Source organism: Melanotaenia boesemani, chromosome 8, assembly GCF_017639745.1.
Source record: "Melanotaenia boesemani isolate fMelBoe1 chromosome 8, fMelBoe1.pri, whole genome shotgun sequence".
NCBI classification, from domain to species: Eukaryota; Metazoa; Chordata; class Actinopteri; order Atheriniformes; family Melanotaeniidae; genus Melanotaenia; species Melanotaenia boesemani.
Window position 1 is genome coordinate 13,900,949 of NC_055689.1, and position 17,992 is coordinate 13,918,940.

The 17,992-nt window shown below is 37.4% G+C and overlaps 2 protein-coding genes across 2 annotated transcripts; one reads left to right on the plus strand and one right to left on the minus strand.

The window, feature by feature from the left end:
- Positions 1 to 520: 520 nt before the first annotated feature.
- Positions 521 to 5,865, plus strand: LOC121644155 (ras-related protein Rab-11B-like). Its single transcript, XM_041991897.1, has 5 exons — positions 521 to 745; positions 2,197 to 2,392; positions 3,347 to 3,540; positions 3,932 to 4,012; positions 5,177 to 5,865. Exons 1-5 carry the CDS (start codon positions 706 to 708, stop codon positions 5,320 to 5,322), a joined length of 657 nt encoding a protein of 218 aa, XP_041847831.1. The 5' UTR covers positions 521 to 705; the 3' UTR covers positions 5,323 to 5,865.
- Positions 5,866 to 6,584: 719 nt separating this feature from the next.
- Positions 6,585 to 11,769, minus strand: LOC121644154 (E3 ubiquitin-protein ligase MARCHF2-like). Its single transcript, XM_041991896.1, has 5 exons — positions 11,458 to 11,769; positions 9,367 to 9,675; positions 9,068 to 9,263; positions 8,474 to 8,683; positions 6,585 to 7,924 (listed from the first exon to the last, which is right to left on the minus strand). The coding sequence occupies exons 2-5, from the start codon at positions 9,549 to 9,551 to the stop codon at positions 7,769 to 7,771; spliced, it is 747 nt and encodes a 248-aa protein (XP_041847830.1). The 5' UTR covers positions 9,552 to 9,675; positions 11,458 to 11,769; the 3' UTR covers positions 6,585 to 7,768.
- Between the last annotated feature and the right edge of the window lie 6,223 nt (positions 11,770 to 17,992).

Consider the following 17,992-nt stretch of genomic DNA (forward strand, 5'->3'; position numbering starts at 1 on the left):
AAGTGAATCGACAGCATTTAACTAGGGCTTCTATAATGTGGTTGACAGACTTATCCAATCGACACTTAAAACTACATTAAATGTAAATGTAAACACACATTAATATCTTAGCTTCATAACTATACTGTACAACGTCTAATATATGTTTCCACTAAAGAGAATACTTGTTGCCTGAGGGGTTGAAATGTTGACACCGCCAGTGAATTTTCACTGACTTTACTTTATTCATAAATGAGCTATTTATAATGTAAATCAGAGCTTTTATTGCAATTAAACACAATCAATTTCTCCTTAAGTACAATGGGACTACATTTTAATTCGTTTATATTTCCATTATTATTTATTTATTTAGCCGCTTGATCAAATTAAAACATAATATAATAATATAACAGCCCTATAATTCATAACTCAAGTTCTAAGGACCGTTTTGACTGAGAAGGATCCAGATGAATGGCAGGTATCTGTTGGCATGCCGAGTTAGCGCGCCCCCATGCGGCAGGTATGTGAAGTGCAGGGACTCCTCCCCTCCCGCTGCAGGGTTGGGAGCTCTCCCTTTCTGCGGCCAGCTCGCCTTGACAGCCGACACTGGCGCAGAGTCTGGGCTCAAACCTTTACCATATTTTTTCTGGCGTATAGCGACAATTCATACACATACTTTCCACTCATCCTCTTCCGGACACAAGCGTTGGAGCGGCCTCGTCTAGAATGGGGAACCGAGACGATGAATACGATTTCTTGTTCAAAGTTAAAAAAAAAAAAAAAAAAAAAAAAAAAAACGAGAAAAAAAAGAAAACAAAACAAAAGAAATGAAAAATGGGGAAAAGAAAGAAAAGATGACTGTATTCCCATTTATACAGGCTCACCCCAACAAAGCGATGCTTTCCAGTTGTGTGTGAATCTCTTCATGTGTCGTTTATTGCTGAGCAGTTGTGTGCATTTTCAAAGAGAAACAGGGTTTTTCTCTCAGAGGCTGTCCGGATGACAATCGCTTGTTGTTATTACAGCACAACGCTGGTAACGTTTCAACGTCTCCAGCTAAATTTACAGGTAAAGCATGCGACATCCAATCCGTTCTCAGCGTTTTTTATTAAACTTTCATCAACTCATGAAGCAGGTTAAAATGCTTCAAGTGAGCAGTTTCCTCGTTTACTGAGCCATGTTTGATGTATCTTTCTCACTCTTCCTCTGGAGGTTGATTAAGGCCCATTAGCCTCTACCTCTGCTGATCAATAGGATTAATTCGTAACATGATTATTTGCACTGTTACATTTTAAATGCAACTGACAACTTCATCTTCACGAGTGCTTTCTGGAAATCAGTAGGTCTTAGAGGTTGTGACTGAAATGGTACCAGGTTCATGTTTGGATCCAGAATGCCTTCTTTGATCGTGATAACAGCTCCTGTGGCACATTAACATCCCGGGCCTGTATAAGCCAAAAGGCCATTTAGATGTAACAAAGTATCCTCTGTGGGATGAATGGGGCATCTGCCGGAGGCGAGGGATCTTTGCCTCTCCCTCCCTCCCCCTGTGCTTCTCTCTGCCCGAGCCATCGTCTGTGTACCCGTCCGAAACAGGAAGGGCAAGGCGGTCTGAAACTGTCGATTCAGGTTTTGATGAAGCCAGTTATCAGCTTCCTGCAGCCCAGAGCTGCCGATGGTGACTGGGAGGACAAAGTTCTCCGTTTCCTTTTTGTGGAGGGAGACGGGAAACAAAAAAATAATAAAAAAAAGGCGCCACCTCTGCTGCTGTGCTGTGAACAGCAGCTCAACCCCCAACCATCACTTTCCTCCCCCCCTGACTCATTTACAAATAACTTGAAAGAATGTGTGAGCAACGTGGCCTGATAATGATCAATTCTTTTTTCTTTTTTTTTAATCACTTCATACTAAGAACATATATCCAACAAAGCTTTTCCTTTTTCTGGAGTCAGTCTTAAATGTCATGGCCTATTTGTTCTTATGCTTGCATTCCTATAGTTTTTTCTTGTAGGTAAATAAGGTAGGTAAGATAAAGGATGGCTGATACTTAAGAACTTGAAGATTTCAGGTGTGTGTATTTCACAAACAGCCGTATTAAAGTAGTAGGATATGTTGTTACAAGTCATTTTCAACCCTCTAACAATGGTTTACACTAACATTCAGGGCCTGTCCTGATCTCCCACAGACACAAACTCATCTTCTCTTCTCTCTTCACAGTTGTATTAATTGGAGACTCGGGTGTAGGGAAGAGTAACCTGCTCTCTCGATTTACACGAAATGAGTTTAATCTCGAAAGCAAAAGCACCATCGGGGTGGAGTTTGCCACACGCAGCATTCAGGTGGATGGCAAGACGATAAAGGCTCAGATTTGGGATACAGCGGGACAGGAGCGCTACAGAGCCATCACTTCAGCGTGAGTCTGACCTTGTGCAGAGCAGATAAATCCCCCCTGTAAACTGACACCACACAGAAGATACTTCACCAGTGCAGTAACCACTGACCCTCCATCCTTAAGACAGCATCACGTAAATGATGCAGATGATGTTTTCTACAGCATGAAGTGGGAGGTGGAGCTTAAATTCACTCTATAGTTTCAAATCTTGTTGAGCAAGAAATTGATCCTACTTAATCCCCCCAAATAGATAAGATTATATGTTAAATTACAAATGTAGAATGTAAGTATGCCTGTTATTAAATTAAAATCTTACTATTGCTGATTAGCTTTTGTCAACAACTGATAATCTTAAATTCATCTCATAATAAAAATCATGCATACCATCACAAGCAAACCACAGAGAAGACGTGTACATCTAAAAATCCACAGGATTGGGTAATGGATCAAATAACAAATGCAGAAAAAGAACAGATGGTTCTGCACACCCAAGAGCTTCCTTATGGGATTTTATTTGTAATGTTTCAAGCACCAGGACCTTCTCCAGAATATTCATCACAACTGTCCTGTATAGGGCCCTTTGGTGTACTGATCCATCTGCTTTCACACACTTAAGAGCAGAGTAACTATAAAATTTGAAATGATAAACAGTCCTGGGTTAGTTAATAATAGGAGTTAAAGCCAGAAAATGCTCCTGTTGCATGTGAATTATACCAACAAGTCATGAAGACACAGCTATAATCAGCAATGCCAGCAAGTCCATTTCTAAATCATTATTACCGCATTTTTAAATCATAATGCAGTATTCAGCATCTTAGCTGCTTACATGTGCATTAACGTGTCCATTCAGACTTCATATATATTTCATAAAAAGGATGTAAAAGTCTTACTACCACCAGATGTAATGACTGTGCCAAACTGGCCTGCAGACACTAAAGATTTACCAGGTATAAGTTGTCTTTGGTTGTGTTACAGATACTACAGAGGAGCGGTGGGGGCATTGTTAGTGTATGACATAGCCAAACACCTGACCTATGAGAATGTGGAGCGCTGGTTGAAGGAGCTGAGAGATCATGCTGACAACAACATTGTCATCATGCTGGTTGGCAACAAAAGTGACCTGCGCCACCTCAGAGCTGTGCCCACAGATGAAGCCCGGGCATTTGCAGGTACTGAAACTCCCAAAAAAACACAGAAGTTTTCATTCTTAAAGTGTATGTTTGCTCGATCGTATTTAAAATATCATGTCTTGGAGTTTCTCTCCTTGGGATGGTTTTGTTGATATTTTAAACCTAAAATATAATTCGAGAATATCATAGTGCATTTTGGGCCTATCTTCGGATTTCATAAATATGAACTAAAAATGGTTAAACTCAACACAGGAAAACATGTACCTTTGACATTATGGTTGTGTTTAAAGAGAAGAGTTTTTTTTTTTCTACAATGCCTTCATATGATCTTCTTTTGTTTCACACTCAAACTGACACCGGTGTCTACTATCTCCAGGCAGGATTTATTTCACTGCGTGTAATGAAAAGTAATGTTTTTGTTTGCCAACAGAGAAGAACAATCTGTCATTCATAGAAACCTCAGCCTTGGACTCAACAAATGTTGAAGAAGCCTTCAAGAATATCCTCACAGGTATGCTCACAGGGGAAATACTGTACACTAAAAATATAGCATACGTATTAGGGCTGGATTCCTGAAAGCAAATTCAGCAAAGACTTTAAATTTCAGGGAAACACTGGGTTTTCAGCACCAGAAAGAGATGGTTACTATGGCAACTGATACTGGGAATCCAGCAAACTCAAGAGTTTCTGACTCCCGCATAGCTTGAAGCATTTATCTCACACAGTCTCAGTTCCTCATCCACACACTCTTGGCAGAAATGTGCAAACTAAGAGACACTGAAATTCAGGTTAATGTGAACGGAAAATCAGCAACAGCAGCAGAGACAGTGACAAATCATTTTTCATGTTATGATCAGTCACACTGATGTTACATTCCAGACATAGCTGGCATACTCTCTTAAAGATAATGTGAACATTTCAAGGTGAAGAGTTCAAATTTAGTGAAAAGTGAGTTTTGATTATAAGCCACATTTGCAAATAGTCTAAAATCCTTCTTAACTCAAAAGTACTGACTGATTTTGTGGCTAGAAATGATTTTGTTCAACCTCCAGTCCCAGTAGATGTCTCCTGCATTGTTCCTGTGTTGACAAAGTTGAATAAATATATAAAAAACATGCAGTATTCTAATTTAATCCTCCACTAAGGGGAATTTAACATGGGTAAATACTGGAACAGTGTTTCCTTCATTCTTGTCTTTTAAGACAAACCTCATCTGTATTGGCACAATAACTCCATTTAAGCTGATGGGCTTTGTTTTCCTGTCATCTGTTGCCATGGTGAATCATAGTGTTAGAGTTCTATTAATGATGGCTCTTTTTCAGTTTCCAGTATACTCACGGATTAATAAACGGGTCTGTTTTGGAGCTAAAACTTGCGTTTTCCATCTCTGAATTCATCGGTTCAGGATTATTCTTATAGTCTGTTAAACTTGCTCTCCTTATCAATTATTTGTGTCGTATAAGAATTTAAAATGAAATGTTGATATTAACTGCAACTCTAAAACCTTTTGACTCTGCTTGTGTAACTTCTTACAGTCAGCTTCCCTTTGCAGCTGCATAGTTTCAGTTTTAGGCACCCAACTTAAGCTGGAAATGTTATCCTGTGAGGTACAAATAGACCAAGCAAAAGCATTTCAGGTAAATGTCCATGTTTTCTTATTTTTCTCTGAAAACAGAAATATACCGCATCGTATCGCAGAAACAGATTGCAGAGCGATCTGCCCATGACGAGTCCCCAGGAAATAACGTGGTGGACATCAGCGTTCCACCGACTACGGACGGCCAGAGGGGGAGCAAACTGCAGTGCTGTCAGAACCTGTAACCCATGGCAACTATCCCTCCTCACCTGGGTCAATTATTAATTGAAATCCACAGTGTTAATGTGCTTCCATCTGCCCCGGGTGTAATGTTGTCTGAATCTGCACTTTTTAGATGAGTGGAATCAGTTCCATTTTGCCACAACGATCAACCCCATAGAGAAGAGTTTGATTTCAAATTGTAACCTGACCCAGGTACAGTCAGCTACATTCTGGTGACAAAAACAGGACTGATGGTACAACACAAGCCGCCACCACAGTTAGATAGCCATGCTAGTGTAGCAGAATAGCCTTGTTTGCCCAGACATATCTTTGGATAGATGGTTATTGCCACAAACTGGAAGCCCGGTTTTAAACCTGCCTGTTTCATTCGTATCAACAGTCCTGTTTTTGGGCTTCTGTCCTCTTCTTTCAGTCATCTCAAAAGTGGTCGTGACGCTGCTGATGCTTATTTCATTTTGTGTAAAATATATTCTTTTTTTTTTTTGTTTGAGCTTGTCTGCTCACATACATTATATTAATGCCATGAAATTAAATTTTACAATATTTTCAGTGTCTTTTTTTTAAAGGAATATATACAAACTGCACCACATTATGACACACCAGATATTATAGCATCAATTTACAGATGCATTAAAACACAAGCAGGATGTAAAAGTTGTTCGTGGAAATACTTTGCATACAATAAAAGTGTAGGTTAAGGTAGAAACAAACTATTTAGTTTGACAAATATGCATTCATTTTCTGGAAAATTTGGTTTTTTTTCCCCTCTGACTTCAAGCAGTTATTTAAATAAAACCATCAGCAACAATTAAAGAAAAAGCCACTTTAAATGTGTAAGGGACCACACACCAAAATGTTTAACCCTGCAACACTAACGTCAGTAGCCATTCAAAACCAACGTAACATGGGTGAAATTTCACCCAACCTTAGTGTTCAGTGGTAAGGAATCATAGGATTTTATCTTTTAAATAGGCAACGTGCTTTATCAGGCTATCACACTGCATGTTTTTTGTTTTAAATCTTAATATGAACCTACTAAAAACCACTGCAGATTGCCACATAGTAAATGTAGACTCAGCATAAGAGCCTCCACTCTTACTCAACTATTTTAAAAAATATGCTTAACTGTTGGAACAGTGTTCCCTGACACTTAAGAAACTGGTCTAAAAATATTTAGACAGGAGAATTGTAAAGTCTCAGAGTACAACTCCTACACAGACTGATCAAAAGCTTTAACATTTAAAACAACCAGCAGTCCACAGAGTCAAGGAGTCCCTCATGTTTTATTGCACAATAACCCAACTTTCCAAGGGATAAAGCAGGAAGACTACAATAACACAAAATACTTTGTTTAGCATATGCTGCATACACCAAATGACATCTCAAAACACATTTTTCTTATGCACTTTTACCAAGCACCAGCCTGCCCTAATACATGGGATTTTATATCAGTCAAGATCTGTAATCTGATCTTTCCAACACTGTTTCTCCTCTAAATAAAGCTGCATCTCTTGTGATGCAAAACATTACTACTGGTCATTGCTAGGCAGCTCTGTCAATGAATGAGCTACATTCATGGAGCAGGCCTGTTTGCTAATGCACTTTTATGACAACAGAAGAGACATCATCCAATTAGTATGTAAACACTTTTTCACACTTTTAACACTCTTTTCCTTGTACATCACTGCACTGCAGTTCCACACCTGGAGAGTTATCCCATATACAACAATTGTCAAAGTGTGATTAATACATGGTGTCTCTGCTGCTGCCCAAACAGGAAGATGATTTGAGTTTCGCTATTGAGACAGTAACATAAAAGCTTTACCTGGAAAATGAAAGGAGTTCAGATTATAGACAAGGACATTGGTAAGAGTGACCGTCGCCCTGTACTTGTCAAACAAAGAAAAAAGTAGTATTCACAGCTAGACTTTGTCAATCTTGTTTTTTTTAGATTACTATCCTCTGCAGGGTTATTGTTTTCCCATTGTTCAAAACCAGCTAAATACATTGTGAAGGGGGCATGGGGGATTACAGGTAGTGAATATGTTTCATATTATACTGTAGTAGCATGCTGAATTAGTTTTATATCCTGCTACATTAGCTTGTGTCTTAGTATCTCGTAAGTTTGTGTCACTGACATAAAAATGTCAGGCTGGTTAGTCCATTATCCACGTGTCCACTCATCAATTCCCAGCACTGGCTGTCGGTGACAACTTGATTTTCATCTACAGTGACTCTGGAATGAGTTCTTCCCACAACCACTTTTGTGGTCAGCCAATAACGTGGTAGTTTTCATCAAGTGCTTCAATAAGCATGAGGAGAAAGCAGCTTCTTCTCCTCAGAATGGTCCATATGAAGTGCAAAAGTTCATTTTAATGATTAATTTTGTTTTTAGAGAGTGCTTGGGTGAGCTTCCTTTTAAATATTCCTCTTCTCACTTCTCTGCACTCATACAATGGTCTCATCAGTCATTTTCTTGGTCGACTTGGTCGGCACTGAACGTTGGGTGGTGTGCGCTCCTTTCATGTCGGGCATGAGCAGACGCACTTTCTGATTGGTCCTCCTCCACTCTGAGTACAACTGACAGTGATACCGAAATGACACCTGAGATTGCATGAGATGAAAGTGGGAGGAGGGAGTAACAAAAATGCAACAAGGGAGAAAAAAGTAGACGTCAATAAAACTGACACAAAGATAGTTAAGACAGAGTAGTGCGGCTACAGCATAGTATATACAGCCTGACAGGAGAGTGGAAAGGCTAATCTTTCAAAATATCTTTAATTATGCTTTTGCATAATAATAATAATAATTATTGTTTTAAATCAACAATACAGTCTGTTTTTAAGAGATCACCCAGTGAAGTAAAAGTGCAGAATGAAGTTCACGATTTTCAGTGAGCCCTTCATGTCTGTGCAGGTATGCAGTTTCTGGCAACCTGTCAGTCAAATGATTTCTCTCTGCAAAGACTAAGCTATTACACATCCAGTCCCTCTCACCCCACAGCTTTGTACATTTTTTCTGAGTCAGTAACATTACTAAGACATTATAGCTATTTCTATTAAAGTACATGAGTAGAAAATCAAACTTTAGCATGTTTTATGCAGTTTAACAAGCACTAAGTAAGCAGGGAAATAGTGTAGTTATGTTAGTTACCAGTGTCCAGAGGATGTAGATAGTGAAGAGAGCGATGGTGAGGGCAATGAGGCCAACAGCCTCAAGTCTGCTCTTCAGTTGCAGGTGGTCCTGGGCTCCCCTCAGACACAGCCACCCAGAGATGGCTGCCAGAGGTGTAATGAGAAGGAAGCAGGCCATGTCACACAGCAATGTGCGCTTCTCACTGCGAGGCCCTGGATCCTTCAGCCACTGAAGCAGCAAAATGAAGAGGTCACTAGTGCAATCCAGGTAACTCAAGGGAATGATGTGATTTTGTTTAGAAATGTGCAGGAAGCGCTTTAAAGGAGTACAAACCATCTGCATGAACTAGATAATACTGTTGCTGACACCTGAAGAGCCCGAGCTCGTCACGCAATCAGCAAACTCACCAATGTAAACAAATCATGTCGTATAATAACGCTGCTACTTGTTACCACAATTTTTATGTTTTAATGTTACAATGCAATATCAGAGTAATGCTAAAAAAATAAATTATGTCCCTTGTTTTAGACTAATTTGTAATGCTCATCTTCATCCCCTTCATACAAAGAAAGCAGGAAAAAATATTCATCATGGTAATGAAAATTCTCTAACCTGTGTAAGTGGCTGTGGTCGCCGTTCAATAGTGAACTCTGTGTGACAAAGTTCACAGTAGCTGGTGTTGGAGGATGACAGCCACTTCTCCAAGCAGCTTTTGTGCACCTTGCCCAGCGTACCAGTGCAGTCACAAGGTGATAGCAGTGTTTCCCCTCCAGCTCCCTCATGACAAATCCGACACATGCCCACATCACTGAAAAAGACCGTACAGAAGACAAAAATGTGATGGTTACACATGTCTTCTTCATTTACATTATATTTCTTTGGGAGCCCAAGTCAGTTTCACGCCGACCTACCTCTGCAAGCTCACAGCTTTGACAACAGTGGAGAGTGGGCGGCCATCTTTAGCCGTAACCTTGGCAACGTACTGGGCCTGCGTGGTAGAGTCAGACTCTTCTGAATCTTTGGAGGCATCAGATTCAGCATTCCCAGAATAATCACAAAGGGAGCCAGGTAGCTGGCAGCACCCCGAAGACGACATGGCTCATCTGAGGTTGACAGTAATGAAGATTATGGAGGAGGGGACTTTAAAAGATCTGATCCAAAACCAGAAGCCCTTCTCCACTTCTCTCCTCTCCAGCTACAGAGCAAATGCCTGGTGGATGCTGAACAGGAGATAAACAAGACATAAATTTGGGTCACATGGACAACATATGTACAATGTTTCTTTTGTTATTGTTCATTAGTGAAGTGTACAGCACTGGAAAACTATGGTAAAATGTGTTTTTTTCCATCTATTTTTTACTCAAGATATTTTAGCAGAGATCTAAAAATTACAGTTCCATAACCCATGTGTAGACAAGATGAACAGAAGTCAATCCCACTCTTAACACTGGGACATTAGAAATTAGATTATTACTACACACTGGCCTCAAACTACCAACTAGCTAACTAACTCCTCTGCCTTCAAAGCTAAAATGAATCTTTTCTGGTTGCCAGAATTGTGAGAACTCAAGCTTTCTTTGTAATTTGCAGAGGAATAATGAGAAACCGAGGAACTGAATGCTCTTGGTTTAAAAAGAAGCTGAGAAACAGCACCAACATAGATCTGGCAACACACCAGCCGAGAGAATCACATTATGCTCAGTGGATTGAAGGGCCAAGCTAAAAATCTTGTACTATGGTTATTATAGATTGTATGTGCACGTACTTAATGGAGCTAAACTCCGTGGATTAGTTTTGAGAAGAGCCAGAAGTGCAGTGCAGATGTTTTGAGACTGCACAGTAATTCAAAAAACAACGTTTTAGGAGTAAGTATGATCACTGAACATGTATCTGTCACCTGTTTATGTGCAGAAACACTGTGATGAAACAACAACATACTATTATTGGTAGTACTGAAAACCCAGCTTACCACCAGTTTATACACAAGAGGGTGAAAAACATATTAAAGTAAAGTTAGACATTTCTATGTCCTAGCTTCAAAATAGCTTGAAAATGTTGCTAAAAATGGACAGCAACAACTTTCAAAAAAGTACTGAAGCAAAGCAGTTAATCCTTTAAACTGCTCACCCACTAGGTAATCCACTGGTATATTCCAGTTATACTTAAGCACAATAGAAACTGGTTAAAATTCATATATTGTGATTTCCAAAGGTGCTAAACACACCGTGCGGTATAATAAGATAATGTTTGAAAAACAATGGCTTATGGCTTCTTGAGATTTTTAAACAAGGCATTTTTAAAAATGAGGAAGTTTTAGTATTTCGCAACACGTAAATAATGAATTTAGGTTGTTTAACTTTAATTAACTTCTGGTGATAGCCTGCACATCAGGAATGCAGCTGAGTGCTGTGAAAGTATTTGTTTTTCAGGTAGACCTTGAGGACATGGGGTGAGTTAAGGTGGTAATGACAGGAACAATCTGTTAACCCCCTACCTGTGTCTGCAACATAATCCTCAGAATGATACTGTCGACAGCGCAATGTTAAACAACTTTGTTAAAGAGCTGGCATATTAACAATGTGTGAAACCGCATCACTGTATTTGAAGCTAAATAAAACAGGCTTGCTAATGGCACTGCAGTCGAAAGCAACGTACTTTAAAAACCTTAGAAGCTTACCCCATTATCATCTTATTACATGCTAAGAACACATAAGCACGAACAGTCTGCGAGTGTTTTTAGTGTACATGCACATTCTGTAACCTTAGCACACGGCTGGTAGTTAAAGATATCACAGTTTACGTTAATTATGTTCCTATGTACATGGCTGGTACAGTAACATTAATAAACAACAGTCAAAGCTACCATGCAATTACAAACAGCAACTAAATGTACGGTACATTGGTAGATTTAAACCATAAAGCTAAAACATTATAATAATAATGCTAATATAGAAAATGTTGTTTACAAGATGGAAAATAGACGCTATTGTAAATGTACTCACCCGACGGCCTCCCTTTTTTTTCGCTTGGCCTTGGCCTTGGCCCTGCGTTAGCTAGACACGGGCTAGCTAAGCTAACTGGGCAGATTTAGCTACAAATTATGACATTGACATCTAAGCAAAGGCTGACGATGCGAGGGGATACTAAAGATGACCATACGTGCTGTATCCTCTCCATGACTTGCTGTATATGTCTCTCGAGATGTTCGGATTAAAACGGCGAAAAGAAGCAGTTATTTCCATCAGAATTGCTATACACAGCTAACGGGCGCTAATGGGCAAGTCTACCTCGGCATCCCTCAGCTGTGTACTGGTCATGTGACTTTATGCTGCCTTCATAGTCATCAGAGATGTTGGACTGATGGAGTCAGGCCACCACTTATTCATACATCAGTGACTTTGTGGAGGGTTTAGAAAAAAATGTGTTGAGGAAGTCAGGAAATATACAAGTCCCGAAGAACCTCATCATATCAGTTTGGTTTTAAAACTTTAAGGGTAAACTACATTGGGTCTTTAAATGAACAATCGTCCCATTCTTCAAAAAATGATGTTGTTTTGATGTCTATGGGAATTAACACCAACATCGAATCCAATTGTTTACAGTAGTAGTTCACCAAAAGTTCCTAATAGTATTTACTAGTATTTACTTTGTCATGTCATAATACAGCCGCTAGGTGGAAGCAATTCGTCGAGTTATTCTTAAACTTAAAAGTCATTGGAGGCGTCTTCAGAGGAGCCTCTGTTCCAGATGTGAAGCACTGAGACATTGAAAGGGAAAGAACGGGCTTTGATTAATTTTATTTTTTCTTTATTGCCTTTTATTGATTTTTTTTTCCAGTTTACTAAAAAAAAAAGAAGCTAATATTACCTAGATACCTTAAGTTTGGCATGCCTGTAGGGTTAGCAGATGTTGAAGGTTTAGTTCTGTAATGAAAATATTGCATCTGTAAAAAAATTGTAATACCTATAGTAATAATGTAATTCAGTAATAAATACTGTATATTTGCTTTTTAATAATTTGTTAACCTTTATCAAACGTACTGTACATTTATGCAAAAATATACAATACATTATTCCATGGACTTACACACATATAAATAGTAATATTTAACAATAATTTCTCTTTTTAGTATAAACCACTGAAAACCACACTGACATAAAACATTTTGAAACATGGTCATTAGACATGGATCTCGAAATGTATTGCAGCTAATGCTAAAGTGTGGGTAGAGTGTTACTACGTGAACAAAATATGCCCATTTCATTTTTTACATTTTACAGAAAAATTCAAGATTGTGATACATTGACAACATTTGAAGTGTATGCCATTGGCAATATCAAAATGTGTGTTTTGATGAAACCGAAAATAGAATTGTCCATGTGTAATTTTTAACCATTTGTTAAATAGTCTCTATTTTTGTTCCAATGTCCTTACTTACTCGGTCCCCCTATGTTTTCCTCTTCCGTCCCTTTGAACCCAAACACTGATAAAGAAGGGGTCCAGTTGAGGTGAGTTTGATTTTTGCACGTTACTGTGACAAGGAAACACTAGAACACACACACACACTCTCACGCACACACACATGCAAACACCCCTCAGAGCATGTCTCTCATTAGTTAGCTCACCTATTCTATTGAGTCAAAGTCCAATACAAATCATGAGATACTGCATCTCCACATGCAGGAGATGTCATGAGACATGTGTTAGTGGACTTTAACTGAGACCACCACACAAACGCACTCGCAAATCATTAACATGACACAGGTTAGATGTTAAAGCTGTAATTAACCTCTCACACAAGATAACCAGGAATTGAACTTGTGGCAAACTGACATTCACCAAATGATTTTGTTTGATATGTAGATACAAAAGAAATTGATAAATAAAATGTAAGAAATTAATAATGAGTGTGTTGTTTTCACTTGGGATTTGCTAAGCTTATTGGATGACTAATCCATTTTTTGGTCACAAAGGAATCATGTCGGAAACTTTCAGGATGACATAGCAAAATTAAATTTTTTGCCACTCTTCCTATTCTTTAAATTCATTGTGTCTAACTTCAGTGTGCAGTTGCAGATATTTCTCTGCATAATGTCCTTTTAAAGTGGCCTTTAAAAACATTATCTCCATTCAGATTTTTATTTAGTTATTGTCTTAAAACCAGCAATTCAAATGAATATTTTGGGGTTGTTTTACACAACCTGCTAAGAATCTGTAGATGTAAAATACGTGTTATTGTAAACAATAGGAAAAAGACAAGAAAATTTATGTCTATATTACAATTCACCCACCTCAAAGGTCAGTACCTTATAGAGTCACCTCTAAGTCTCTTAGAGCATGTCTCTGGGAGGTTGAAGCTAACAGGATTTTTACTCATTTTTCAAAATAAAATGGCCCCAGCTTCTTCAGCTTGTATGAGCTGGTGTACTGCAAGTAATGCCTCAGACTTTTAATTCAGAGATATGGACTTTTACTACTCTCAAACATGTATACTTTTGCATCCCACAATAAACCTTTAATTTTTGATTAGAGTACCCAACATGTTATAATTCATAAAAGAGTATATACAAAATTTGAGCACTGAAGTGTGGAATGAAGAGAGAGTGACAGAGACAGACAGATTGCATAACTTATTCACAGCGTCTCGCTTTCAATAACAGTAATTCGGGGGCTGCATTTCCATCTCGTGATCTTCTAAGAGGTTTGCATGAGTCCTCGTGAATACCAGTGGAAAGCAGTAATTCAGTTTCTTTAATTTCCTGATGTTCTTCTGTCCTTATAGGAGGGACTATGCTCTGTCTCAGTGTAAAATAAATATAATCAGCACTCACATGAACAAGTCAACGTTTTAAGTTTTCGCTCTTCTGGTGACAAATCTGCTGATACATCATTCCGGTGCCAAGTATGAAAACACCTCACCACTTACAACAATGGTGACATGAACCTTTGTAAATACCTTTAGTAATTCCATTGACCTATTGGGCTTGTTTAGGGTAATTTTGAGGTTGTACTAATTCATGTCACCTTTTTTTTCTTATATAATCAAGTAACAATCATAACTGTAGTGAAACTGAATGGAATTCTACTGAGTTAGATTACATGGACTTTCTCAGTACAAGCCTGTGTTTATTTATCCATCGGAGTGGTTTTGATGTGTTGGACTTTGACCCTGCACTGGCCGTATTGATTTAAAGGCCCAAACAGCTTCACAGCACAAAAAAAAAGAAAAAAAAAAAAGAAAAACAGGAACCCAATAGCAGAATCAGTGAAAATATTATTTTGTACAACCCATACAAAATGTCCAGAATCAACACACTATGGCTTTTTAAAATTTTATCTTCATTTTATACAATGAAAGTATTAAAAAAAATATTAAAAATATTAAAAAATATAGCATCAGCTGATGATGAGGAACAATGTATGGAAGCACATTGCAAGTTATAATTTGGGGGAAAAGTACAAATCTAAATATAAAAATGAGCCATCTGCCTGATCGAGGTTGACCCAAGCCTTTATAGGACTCTAAGCAGAATTTATTTATTTATTTAAAATGGGAAAAAAAACATGAACATACAAGGATTGTTAATAAACATTTAATTAAAAAATTTAAACAAAAGTAAGTCAGTCATGCAATAAACAGCTATAACCGACAAACATAATTATGTTCATATATACATGGTACTTGATCAACTCCTACATTGTAAATGCAAAACAGCCACTCATTTGCAATTTTTGTAGTTGGCTTACGTCATACTGGTATCATTCAGACTGTGGTTTTTAACCTTATTTAAATTTAGAAAAATTTAGAAAATGGTGACGTATTAATTTGGATTTTCAAATATTCAATAATATCTTATTAATAATTAATTATTATCTTATTAATAATTAATGTCTTATTAATTAATATTTCTATTATATTTTTACACACATATACTTTTCAAGCACTCTAAGGGGCACCCTGGTGTTTTGGGGGCCCCAAACGGCCGTTTAGTTTGCTTATGCCTCGGTTGACTCTGTGTCTGATTAAACATAGGAAATATGGCTTTAACAAAAAAAAAAAAAGCTGTCACTCTGGAAACAATGGAAACATTATAAAACTCTTTCATTACAGTGGTTAAATCAAAATATCTTGAAAGAAATTGGATTAACATAAAGGGAAATATCACTAACATCTAAAAAAGAAGAAAATAAGATCACAGTGGGTTAGAGAAGCTGTCACGGTCTTAGATAAAAGTGGTATTCACTGATGAGTCAGTGAATATCATTGTGCATTATGCACAGAGATGAAAGCTTAATTTTTGCTTGGTACAAGTCTAATGTTACATATAAAGAGGACTAGAAATCAACCATTGATGGAACTGATTAAATTCAAATAAAATAATCTTTATTTGTATAGCACCATAGGGATCCAGATTACCCCAAAATTTAATCTTTTTCCTTATTCTGTTTCTGAAATTTCCTAAAAATGTCATCGAAATCCATCCATAATTTTTGAGTTATGTTGCTAACAGAGAGAGTGACAGATAGACCAACACTGTGGAAAGCCTTTGCCTTGACGGAAACCTCACAAAGGAAACCAATAGATTGCATCAAATGTTCTATTTGATTCAAGAGAACAGGAAGGAAAAATCTCAGAACCAGACTTGCAAAAGACGGCCAAGCCTGTTGGGACTGAAGAGGACAGGAAAGATGGGTCAACAAGCAACATAACTCTAAACCTGGGACATTTGAATAATAGAACAATTTAAATAATTAAGGTGAGTTGGTTCATGAACGCTAACATGATCCTGCTGCAGCAGCCTTGTTTCTGTTATACAAAATAAATCAATATGATGATCACCAAACACTGACTAGCTGCCATAGAGAAGAAAGATCTAATATTCAGAAAACCACATTTAATAGTTTTATAAATTTATTGTTCTGTTAAATATTTTTTAGATTTTTAAAATATTTGTTCCACTTGTTTTTTATTTATTATATTTGAGTGCTTGGGGGGACAGACATTATGGGCATTTGGGAGGGTGGCATCAGATGGGAAGCTGAAGTATTTTATAGGACTGCAACTCTGTGGTCTCTTTTAACCCTGATTTCTCATCAGCTTATATTATATTAAAATGTGTTCATATGTATATATATATGAGAGCTGCCCATCCAGATGGATGCTATCTCTTTTCATAGGAGCAGGCTTTCTCCAGAAAGTTTGCCACTTATATACTGTATGTAGCCCATACAAAAAAAAAAAAAAAAAATCTGACTGAACAAGTGGGGAATTTCCATATCTTTTGCTAGTACAATAGTAAACAAAATCATCTTGTGTGTATGACATGAGGTTTCTTAAAAAGTGGTTTATTAATGGAAATATTTGAACTCAAATTAATCCTTTTTATTTGACTTTATTTGTAATAACTGCAAACATTTTTTCTAATATTTTCATTAAAATTTTGAATATTAGGGCATCTCATTCCTTTCCATTTTCAATGATGATGAGAAGAACAACTGCCCCTTTAATTTGCATAAAGTGGTTCTTCAGTATTCATCAGAGATCTTTGTATCACGAGACCTTGCTAATGCAGGACATTACATTCTTGGTTTTGATGGAGCAAATGTGAGGAGTGAAACCATGAGCATGACTCCAACTTGTTATATGGTCAGGTGATAAATTAAGTACACCCCGTGGAAAATGTTAGCTTTTTATGACATTTAGATTATCAAATATTTGACTATTTTTTAAACAGTGTCTACTAAAAAAAAAAGGTGGTACACTGCATTTGAGAAGAACTGAAAAATAGATTTCTTTTTTTTTTTTTTTTCATCACAAATTACAGCTGTAATGTTTCTCTGTGAAAAAGGTCAGCACACCCTTGGACTCAGAAGCTAGTCTTGTACATCATTGCAGAAATACAACTTCTTGTAGACATGTTGCAAAACTGTCTACCAGTTTCTGACATTGGCTTGGTAAAGTCTGGACCCCTCTTCCTTCCATAATTCATTATATCCAACCATTCTTTCACAAAAAGCTGAGTTCATGTATAAGTTATTGCAAGTTGCCCTGAGGCAGCAAAGAACCCCAAAACATAACATTTCCCCCATCATGCTTCACAGCTGGGATGTCTTTCTCTTCCATAAAAGATGTCTTCGGTTTACACCCAGCATTTCTACTATGAATGTGACCAAAGAATACTTAGATTATTCCAAAACGTTTGCTCTGTTTAGTTAGTTTTATTTTAATGTTCTAATTAGAAATCAAAGGTTACTTATTGCAAGTCCCACATTCAGGTCAAATATCTGCTATCCCTTTTAAATTGTTGACACATGTACTTTGCACTTTTTTTTTTCTTTTTCTTCAAACAGTTTGTTCTTGGACAAATTTGGATAATCAATCCTGGATAAAATTGCATGGTTGCTTTAAAAAGCACAGGGAAAATACTTCTTTTAAATAATTTGGGGATTTATTTTAAATCCTTTGGGGATCCACAACCAGGTTTCTGTGAGAACATTTTTATCTTAAGATTGGCACTGAAATGTGAACCCCCGATT

Bases quoted from the DNA above. Each gene is read 5' to 3' on its own strand.
- LOC121644155 (XM_041991897.1), top strand. From the start codon at position 706: ATGGGGAACCGAGACGATGAATACGATTTCTTGTTCAAAG. The intron at 2,393-3,346 runs GTGAGTCTGACC...GTTGTGTTACAG, and splicing joins TACAGAGCCATCACTTCAGC to ATACTACAGAGGAGCGGTGG. The intron at 4,013-5,176 runs GTATGCTCACAG...CTCTGAAAACAG, and splicing joins CTTCAAGAATATCCTCACAG to AAATATACCGCATCGTATCG.
- LOC121644154 (XM_041991896.1), bottom strand. From the start codon at position 9,551: ATGTCGTCTTCGGGGTGCTGCCAGCTACCTGGCTCCCTTTGTGATTAT. The intron at 9,264-9,366 runs GTAGGTCGGCGT...GGTCTTTTTCAG, and splicing joins AAAGCTGTGAGCTTGCAGAG to TGATGTGGGCATGTGTCGGA. The intron at 8,684-9,067 runs GTTAGAGAATTT...TTGCTGCTTCAG, and splicing joins GACCACAGCCACTTACACAG to TGGCTGAAGGATCCAGGGCC.